General features: G+C 45.0%; 1 protein-coding gene across 1 annotated transcript; it reads right to left on the bottom strand.

The window, feature by feature from the left end:
- Positions 1–917: 917 nt before the first annotated feature.
- PIG-Z (phosphatidylinositol glycan anchor biosynthesis class Z) lies at positions 918–9,332 on the bottom strand. The gene is made up of 2 exons (XM_065447450.2): positions 9,034–9,332; positions 918–7,961 (listed from the first exon to the last, which is right to left on the bottom strand). The coding sequence occupies exons 1-2, from the start codon at positions 9,182–9,184 to the stop codon at positions 6,400–6,402; spliced, it is 1,713 nt and encodes a 570-aa protein (XP_065303522.1). The 5' UTR covers positions 9,185–9,332; the 3' UTR covers positions 918–6,399.
- Between the last annotated feature and the right edge of the window lie 1,486 nt (positions 9,333–10,818).

Below are 10,818 nucleotides of genomic sequence, written 5' to 3'. Positions count from 1 at the left end.
GAGATGTGAAGGGTCTCATTCTGATGTTGAGCCACTTGGACTTTCCCTCTGCAATTGTGAAAAGTGATGCATTTGCAGTCCAGCAATATTCCTTTGCATCTGTTGGCCAAGTAGTCTGCATTTGTCAAGTTGGTCAAGTAGCACTTCGTGCACCACTCGCCACTGGCTGTCAAAACTCCGCCAGACTGTTTGGCGCAGAAGAGCTGCCTCTGTATCTTTCCCTTTATTTCCACACAAGGTTGTCGGCGTGTGTAGTTGCTTGGTTACATTTTTTTAATCTCCGGCACGGATTCGCTCTTTTCTGCCATCTTTTGGGAATTTCGCGGCTACGTTTGAGAGCTCGGGACTTTACAAATCCACCAGGTGGTGCCATCAGTCACGCACTTTCATCTTTCTTTGCACTATGCTCATAAGTACACACAGATGACGTAACATTTCTTAAGTAGGGGACATCTTTTTCAAACCCTGTACATGTATTGTCCAAACAGAGCTCCGCATCGCAACATGATCACAGGATCATAATTCCTTGAACAATGGAGCTACTTTGTACGCAAGTATTCCTGGTCATGGACAATATATATAAAGAAAACAATAAAATACTTTTTGAAATAAAACTTGATTAGTATAGGAATGAATTAGTAATTGGTGTGTTGAACTAAAACGTCGGCTGGAAATTTACTTTGGCATATCGAAAAAGCAACCATGGACTCTGCATCAAAATCAGCATTTTGAGGTACCGAACTCTGCATAGCATATACGATACATTGGGCCTTACAGGATTAACTGTGCATATAGCTGGTACACGCAGTTTCCAAGAACACATGGCAGCAATGCATAACTTGGTGAATATGCACAACTAGGTCAAACCTGAGTAAATATATTTATAAATATTGGTGGTGCGTGTGCAAGCTGATAATTATAAAGTGGAACTCGCCATTCACGAACCAAAGAAAGTGCAAACTGTTAAAAATGATAGGATGGCACTCACCGCGGTGAACACACATGAGAAAGTGAGATCATTGGTATGTTACCAAAGAAGCAGCAGGAGCTGCAATGCACATGTCACAGGAATAGTTAAGGTCATAACAGGAACATATATGTACAACACAATGCAAACACACACACACACAAAAAAAATCACACTTATACTCCTTAAGCTTCACAGGAGAAAGTTCAAATGGTCTATGTCCTTAGACAATTTCCAACCTAAAATCACACTTGTACATTAAAAGCCAACAAACACTGACACCAAGGACAACATAGGGAAATTACTTGTGCTTAATAAATGAAGTAAAGAAACAATAGATTAATGTAAAATGAATGTGGATGAAAAAACGCCTGGCCACAGGCGGAGACCGAATCCACAACCTTAGCATTTCGCGTGCGAACTGTGAAGCGCAAAGGTTGTGGGTTTGGTCCCCACCTGCGGCAAGTTGTTTTTCATCCACTTTCATTTTCCATTAGTTTGTCGTTTCTTTACTTCATTTATTAAGCACAAGTAATTTCCCCTGTGTTGTCCTGGGTGTCAGTGCTTGTTGGCTTCTTACGATATGACTAATAAAAAAAGATCAGGCCCCTCGGTTAATACCCTTCCTTCTCGTTTACTTGTACATAAACACAACAACAGAACTCGGAAAAAAAAAAAGACCTGTTGTTAATGTCTGTGCCTAGTCATGTTCAATGTCCCTTCTCAAGTGTCTAACCCCCTTCAGTATTTCTATTACCGACAATTCTTACCTAAAAAGATAATTTTCTTACTTTGTATTTCCAATGCTGATGGCTTCCTTTAATTACATCGCACCGCAGAAACACAATTTAGTGAAAAACAGCTGCAGCATCTTTTGTATGCGCAGTCTACATTTGTGGGTTGTCCCCATGGGTTGGCCTTGACTAGACAGAAGCAGCCAACATAAATGAGCACGGATTAGTTCAACAGTAGTTGCTCTCAAATATCCACGAGCTTGGCCCACTCACTCCATTATTCACATCTCTGAAGGAAAAAGATTCAAAATGCATGTACTCCAACAGCGAGTAGGTGTCAGTGACATCATCGTCACTGCAAAAGTTGAGCATAGCGAGTTCTATTTTCACTTAGTTCGACAGTGGTCAGCAGCAACATGAAGCAAACGCGTCTCGTCAAAATTTTAAGCAATAGCTTTTCTGCCACTTCAGACACTTTTGAAGGCCGTTGGTTGGAAATGGCATTTTTAATGCAAAACCAGCTGACTGGACAAGACACGCGGCAAGCGTGACAGGTTTGGCACGAGCGAGTCCATTTCTCACTGAGTGGACGATGGAATGGTTGCAAGACAGATGAATAAGCTAATGCAGCCACCTGTACTAGCCTTATACAAATAAGTTGGTGACCGGCTATGTTCTACCTAGATTTATGCAACGTAACAACAGACTGTACCTAAGTACCCTAAGTGCAACAAATATCAGAGCGCTTAATTTCTTTATTATAAAGTGAAGATTTCTTCGCCTTCCTTCCCAGGAGTTTGGCACGTGTGCTCAGTGGGTTTTTTGCCAAAATAGGTCAACCCCGAAAGACAGTGAAAAAGTCGGCGTGGTCACAGTGGCTGGACTGTGCTCTTCAAAAGCACTTATTGATAAAACCATGAAAGGGGAAATTTTCCCCCACCCGAGAGTTAGCACCTCAAGCTGTCCAGCCAGATCAATGACTGATGCATGGTCGATATGAACCACATTGTCTTTGATATTTTACTTTTCAGGAGCTGCGCTCATTTGATGATGGGATGAGAGGAAATGATAGTCATTCACCCAAGGGTATCGCAAAACTACAAGAGAAGCACCATCGTTCATATGAAACATTCGGCTTAAAGTTCAAGGCCAATTCAAGGATGCCGAAGGCAAGAATTCAAGAAAGGGGGAACAAAGCCTATTTATACACATACACCGCAAATCAGTGAAATATCCTCTCGAGGCTTTCAGCCAAATATATTTAGGGCGTTAAAGCCATACGGTTCAAACTGATTTTCTACCAGGCATTTCTAGAGCTTAAAGGTCTCGGAAGTGGAGCCATGATGGCTGCAGCGTGAACCAACAACACAACAGAATGGTGGCACAGCTTGGTTACTTGATCTGACTTTGTCTAGCTCCCCGATGGCAATTTAAACAGGCCTGGCGTTGGTGGCACATTACCGTCATTTGGTGACACTCTCAATATGTCTAGGACTGCTTCTTGACAGATGGTGTCCGTCACACATCCCCTATGCGGAGTTTGTTACTCTGAATGTTCGCCCTCAACTACAAGTCTTCAAGGGATTCAAGAAGCGCATTTATTTTAAAGATTTAAGAGCCCTTGGATCTCCTTCTCCAAATTCAAGGGTTTTCAAGGAGATGTATGCAGCCTGAAAGGCAGGCATCTGCTTTTCCTGATCTAAGGCTAAAGCATGTTGGCAAGCTAGTTGATTCAGATTCATGATTAGAAAGTGCAGTGCAACACGCACATGATGCTAGTTTCAAAAACAGATCGTTCTTTTTATGCGAAGCATATTACGAGAGCTCAACCCAGCTCCTCAGGCGCGGCGGTGTCGCCTTGAAACCACGTGACACCGTGACGTCACGACAGAGGAGAAGTGGCTTTGGCTCAACTCTTGCAAGACGGGCTGGGTGGGAATCGAACCAGGGTCTCCGGAGTGTTGGACGGAGACGCTACCACTGAGCCACGAGTACGATGCTTCAAAGCGGTACAAAAGCGCCTCTAGTGAATGCGGTGTTGCCTTAGAAACGAGCTGTTTCTAAGGCGTGCGTCTCTTGCTCAGGCGCACATTTCGTTGCCGCGCCGAACGCTGCTTTGCTCGACGCTCACCGCGTCCAATGCGGGGCGCGTAGTCGCTGCCCTGTAGCCCATTGTCTTACACCCCTTGGCGGGTCGACGGGAACGCTGTCGCGTTCCACTCTTGAAGGCGAAGCAGTAATGCATGAGTTGTTTCTTCGTCTAGCCGAACCAAATATACCCAAGCAACAGCAGTTCACCAGGCTAAACAGTGGTTCAACAACTAAAATAAAGGCTAGTATGCTTCGCATCCTGGGCTTAACCTTACCTAAGCCACAGCCATTTTTTTTTCACAGGCACACAATACATATTGAATGAATGGAAGCAAAAGAATAACATGCATTCAGGGATAAATGTAGGCCTGTACATGTCCACAGTTTTCATTATGCTGTGGACACGCTTACAGTTCTTCATGTGTACCTCTGCATGTACGTTATTCTTGCTTTTGTTTCCACTCATTCGATATACGTACAGGGCGTCTTGCATAACATGAACCATAGGCGCATCTACCGTGTCAGAAGGGGGGCCAACCGACGCACCGAGGAAGCCTTCACTGGGGCCACGGTTCCTCGCATGGATGGATGGATGGATGTTATGAGCGTCCCCTTTGGAATGGGGCGGTGGGTTGCGTGACCAAGCTCTTGCTATTATCACGCACATGCTGCTGCTGGTGGCCCCCCTGGTGAACTTGTCCTCCCGCCCACCCGGTAGATACACCTACGGTTCAGGTTACGTGAAGCACTCAGTATATACTGTGTACCAACGAAAACAAAGATGTGTTGCTAAAAGCCGCACCACATGCATGTCGTCTTCTTTCTCTGTTGTCATCTAGTTGTGCTGCACATTCTAGTCGCTCAATATGGGACCGAATTTGGGACCAATCCCTTTCTGGTGCAGTTGCTCTACTGTCAGATCTAACGAGAAGGACAGCAGATTGCATAACAAAGGTGAATCTGTGAGCAACTCGAAGTTGAGGACACCGGACATGGCAAGTCATTTTCACCGAAACCTGCAATGTGGGGGAAGATTCATGAAAAAGAAGAACGTCATCTACCTGAGAGTTGCACAAAGCTACAAAGGAAACAGATACAGGTTTCTCAGGAAATAGGGAATAAAACCGTAAATTTTTCCAAAAACAAGCTTTAAAACGAATGATGGGCAAGCCAAAGGACACTGGCTAGGTGGTTTGTGATGACAGGAAGACATGTAGGGACAAGACACTGCTGGTTCACGTTTTCTTGGTCAAGAAATGGAATGGTCCCTTGTTTGGCGTCCTTGCAACTTATGTATTTACACTGTCTTACTCGGGCGTTTACTTTCAACATGTTAGCGCGGCCCTTCAAGAGAGAAAGCTCTTTAATAAAGTGCAGAGAATTCTGCTGGCGCACAGGCATGCTATTCTGCATACGGAAGGAGGGACGAAAATGCCCCAAGAGGAGGAGAGCGAGAAAAAGGCAAGAAAATATATGACCATGGTATGAACAGGCGAGACAAAGGTGATGGTGTTGATGTAAATAGGCTAGAGCTATGTGGGTGCACTGTCTATGTGAGGGCCGTGACAAAACATATTTGCACTGCTTGAAACATACAAATAATATAATGGAGGCATTTCCTGTAGTACAACACCACATTTTTGGGAAGCTGAACTTGGAACTACTTAGTGCAATGGGATACCAGTAACTAATCAGGAGGTTAGGCACTACTATTGGCAAATGAAGAGCAAATAAGTTGGGGTGAACTAGAATGTGCTCTTTCATTTCTGCTTTTGCTGCTTCATGCGATACTGGCATGAATTACGGCTTGTGTGCTTAGTTTGGGACCTACACTATTTTTGGTTATTGGATATGCAGAGGCGCAATGTTGGCCCCCGAGTTACTTGTAAGAAGTGTTCCACTTCGTACTTTTGCATTTCATTTGTTTGTTGCAACACAGAGTGCATGAAACACAGAACTCGATGTGGTGTTCCAGACAGTCTTTAAATTACACAAACCAAAACAGCACCAAAATGTACTTTCGGGCACAGCAGCAGGTTATCCAATGTGGTCCCTCGCAATAAATGGACAGTGTTTGTAAATTCAACATTGCCAAACTAAAAATACGAGTGGTAAGCTTCAATGACAAAGCTTTGCATCACACAGCCATATTCTTGCGCAGTACAGGAACAGGTTTATATTATGCTATATGACTGTCCATGAAAGGCCAATGACATCCCAGCCTCTCTCGAGATATAGAAAACCGAAACAAAACTGGTAAAGTCCAAGAGCGAAGTGGGGAGTTGCAAATGTGGGACTGCCGACACTGCAATTGATAACGTATGGGGCGTATAGCACCACCAGCCAGGAAGACTGCTGCCTTGTCTAAACATTAACAATTACTCAATGAAGAAGATGCCATACTGAGCACACATGACAGAGTTCCTATGTTAATTAACACAATTATTGTGTCCACACGAAAAGATGCAACTTCTTTCATGCATGTGCATTTTGCTGACAGCCACACGATGAAACAAGCACACTACAGACTCAAAATGCACTTCTCTGCAATGTGCAGCAAAGCACAAGTAATGTTTCTAACACCACATGGTCACGAGCACATTGCCATCACCACTTTGGAAGCTGCACCAAGTACACATTCAGTGTCAAGGCCTTGGTTAAATCTGAGAGCGACACCCTTCCATGGAGATAGTCTGCATAGCTAAAATGCGGGAGGTGTTCACTGCTGAAGTGTTTATAGGAACACAGTATGTGCAAGTGATCTTTCCATAATTCCATCTCGGAATCTACGAATGAAGGTGGTGCAACGAGATAGTTCAAGGAAGTCCGATGTTGAATGAAATAAAGCATCAGGTCGAACCCTTTCAAGTTGGTGCCCATCATGTCGACAATGTCCACCGCGGCACTGTCTTCCTTCACGGTCAGCAGATGACGAGGTGGCATGTATGTGTGGGCGAACATGATCGTAGCGCTCACGTTTGGCTCGTACTGTGCGAGATGCCCATGGACGTTTACCATGCATGGAATCAAGCCACCCTGGTGCAAATAGCCAAAGAAAACCATGAGGAGAACGTTAGGTAAACCCCAGCAGAACTCCATCAGTTTTGTTGAGGAATGCCGCTGTGCCATGAGAACCACTGGGATCAACAGGGGCACCAGGAAGCGTGGTTCCTGGTGCTTGAAAAGTGACAAGGCGCATAATGGAAGTAGAAGGGTGCTGGCAGCGACCGCGTCGAATGTCTTGGAGACCGTGAGAGTTTCAGGGCACACTGGTCTTGAAGTACGCAGCAACTTGTCGTATAGAACCTTGCAGGAGGCCCAGAGGGCTGGGATTGCAAGGACATTGAACAGAAGGGGGAAGTTGACGAGGAGGTGCAGGAAGTTGGGATGCCTCCCATGCAACTCTAAATTGGCTGTGTCGAGATTGTAAAGAATGAAGTTCAGTGGTGCCACAATGAGACGCCGGGGGCCGTCACGGGAGAAAGTTTCGGGGTGAAAGTAAAAAGTATCCAACATGATGGGATATTGAGCCCATAGTAAGAAACACATGCCAAGCTTTGCTACACGTTTTGCAAGTTTATGTGCTATTTGGGCACGTGTGCGCCGTTTCTTGGTTTTAACGTTGCGGTCGACTCTGCTGCACAACCAGAAGACAATGGCTGGCAGGGCAAAGCAAATGAAAGTGGGCCGGTTGAATGTCCCAATGCACAGCAAAAATGCTATGAAACAGTACCTCCGCGATACTTTTACGCGTGCATCTTTGAGCTTCAGTTGGTCATTGTGCATGACATTGTTTACACAGAGCAACAGCAGTGCTAGAAGATACGATTCAATGGAATTACTGAATGTTCTCGCGTAGAACACGCATGTCACATAGGAGCTGCTAAAAAATATAAGAGCCTTGAAGCGTCTTTTCCGTTTCGCAGGCGGTGCTGCCAGGTGGTAAATGGCATAATCGCAGACCAATGATGCAGCACAAGCAAATATCCGCGGGACCATCAGAAGCAGTATCGGCGACGGCAATGTCCCAGCTGTGGCTACACATGACCACATCCACTTTAGAATTGACAGCGGTATAAGAGTGGTCATCCAGATGGTGGTCATACTACGTATAGGGTACGGACTGGTGAACTCCCATGTCCGATGAACCTTGAGCCCGAACAGATCACCTGCGAGTTAAATAAACTTGGTGAGAATGCTACCCATACACTACTGCGCAATGCAATTAATGATGTAACTAATGACATGTCATGCAGTCTAAAAGCTTCGCCATGAAGCAGCACTGGGAACTTGAGACATTTTTTTGCTAATGAACAAGAATGGGCAAGTATGGGCATGGACCTGAAACAAGCAGCAGCGCTGTGTACAATATACACAGAAACAGGGTAATTGACGCTTCACAGGAAGCCAGCTACATAACTAAGAACTAACTGGCGCTTATTCGTAACCAGCACTTGTACAGAGCTCCTCTGATATGGGGGGTACTGATGGTGCACCACAGCCCACGCGGATTAAGTTGACGAAAAAAGCGGATTAAGTTGACGAAGCGAGACAAACCAATAAACAAAACGGTTTACACTAGTTAATTCGAAAACGAAAGCTGTAGAAAATGCAGGCGTTTTCTTGGAGAAAAATGAATATGTGTTAGATCGCAATTGCGCAGTTATTGCACATATTGATTATCAAGTGTCAGATCACCCTCTCGGTTATGTTGAAAGTTTAACATCAGTGTACTGAGACAGGAAGAGAGTACAACGAAAACAAGAGTGTTGTGTCGTCCCGTCTGTATTTGCTCTGTCTCAACGCGCAGTTGTGTTCATAACGTCGCAGCACAGCAAAAACTTTTCATTGCTAGAACAAGCCTACCACAGCGACAACAAAAGGTGTCGACCGTGCTTATATCGTACGCGCTGTCGTCCAGCGAGTGTCTATATGCACCTCGCCAATAACTGGTTGCACCGGGTGGTACCAAGTCACATGACATGTAGTACCAAGTCACCATTTCTTTTCTATAAGCTTTGCTTCAGCTTTCCCCCTGACAGCGGGAGGACATCGGCCGTCTGGTAGAATAGAGGCATTCTGCCATCAATCAAAGTAACTCTTGCAGTTGGGTAGAACATGGTTCACAGACTGCCCCTTGAATCGTTAGACTAAACTTTCTTTTTTCTTTTATCATTCAGGGCGTAGTGTTTCACACATGCAGTTATCGCTTCATGAGTACGGGCAAAGACGCTCGTTCACCTGCAACGACTTCGGTGCTTTGGAAGAACTCATCAGGGTGCACATAACCTGACTGCGGCAATACGGCAGCGATGCAGATTCGGCAGAACACTACGACGATCCACGGAGGGTCAACGTGCCGGAAAAAGTGAGTCACCGCTGACATTCTCATTTGCTTAACGACGGTCGTACGGCAGTTCGCGTAGCGCGCTTTGTGGCTTTGTGCATAGGATAAAGAACTAACTTTGCTTTGTGTACTCCCATCACTCCCGTCGTGTTCCCATAGTGGGGCTAGCGAATAGTGCCATAGAGTGGCTGGAGCACAGTGAGGCGCGCGATGATGAAAAATACTGTGGCGGCGCTACGATCGAAGTGAACTGGGCCGCGTCAAGGTCGTGCCGTTGGAAAGTGCTGGCGATACTTCTTGAAAGCGTTATTCGTACTACTTCTCGCGCAGGTATATGCGTTCAGACCGCTCAAACGGTATTTATAATTGCAGATGACATGTAGAAGCTTAATGTGGGGGAGTTGGTTTAACATACCTGAAGAAAAGAAAAGAGCTCTACAAAGACGCGGACTAAAAGAGGAACATGTACTACGGACAGGCGCTAACTTCCGACCACATGCTTACGACTAAGTGTTTATTAAAAAAAAACAAGATTTATATAGATATAAACAAGAATAGCACTACCGTGACTTCATGACCTCTCTATGGCAATAGAAAAGCAATCTCTTTTTCGATAAGTGTCACTGCATGGCGGGTAGCTAATGCACGTACCGTCGGCCTTTGCACGACCTACTGAACTCCAGACCTGCACAGATCTCCCTCCTCCAGCACGCCTGGTCTAGTTCGCCTCTTCCGCCGCTAGGGAAAGAACGTACGAGCGGAGTGGCGCTAGTTATAACCTGTTCGTTGTCGTCTGCTTCTGCGATCTGTTCAGCGCTTGTCTTGCCATTTGGGCAGGCACAAAGCTCTTGTACTGGCGGTAAATTAATAAATTCACAAATGTACAAAAGAAACATTTGCGAATGCTTTGCGTTTGAATAGTGAAACTACAAGAGGAGGAGCGGTGCAAGAAATGTAAAGAACGAGCATAGGTGGCAGCCGCAATGCTAGATCGACGGCATAAATTTCCCTTTCCTAGCCTCCATAAGAGACTGGAAAAATTGTCTTAAAAAGATTCATAGGATAATCTAGTTTTTTTAGTTGTTTACAGATAGCCTAGTGTCGTAGATGACATGAGAATTTACTGCTGTGTGCCATAATGAATGGCAGTTGACCTGGTAAAAGTATATAGTAAAAGTATTCATGAGTACAAGTCCTCCGCCCGATATGTGCAATAGGTTGATCGATTCTGTTTCAAGGAAAGGTGAGCATACCTTGTTTTTATTGTCGTTGGTTGCCTAGCTCAGTAGAAAGCTTGCAAAAAATAAAACGATCCCAGTGCTATAAAACGCGCTGCACTGCACTGTAAAGCTGGCTTTTCTGCGTGGTACGGTGGCAGCATAACGGTGGTGCTTAAGATACGTACGCAGTGAAGCTGTGTGTGTAATTCAATTTTGAACTCACGACGCATTCACGGACAACTTTTAAGAGTTAAAATGAGTGGTAATCGTTCTGTAGTCGAATATTACGGTGCATGGTTTCAAGTTTCTAAAGAGCGCGGAAGCGAATTTTACAACGTGTAGAATAAATCTGTTGTGTACTTTGCGAACTCTATACACAATGTGATTTACAATAATCTTCTTGAAAAAGGCAATAGGAGCGGCTATTTAACGCTATTTTAGAGAGCAGCGGACTGCACG

Source organism: Dermacentor albipictus, chromosome 8 (assembly GCF_038994185.2).
Source record: "Dermacentor albipictus isolate Rhodes 1998 colony chromosome 8, USDA_Dalb.pri_finalv2, whole genome shotgun sequence".
In the NCBI taxonomy this organism is placed as follows: Eukaryota; Metazoa; Arthropoda; class Arachnida; order Ixodida; family Ixodidae; genus Dermacentor; species Dermacentor albipictus.
This window is presented reverse-complemented; position numbering and strand designations above follow the sequence as displayed.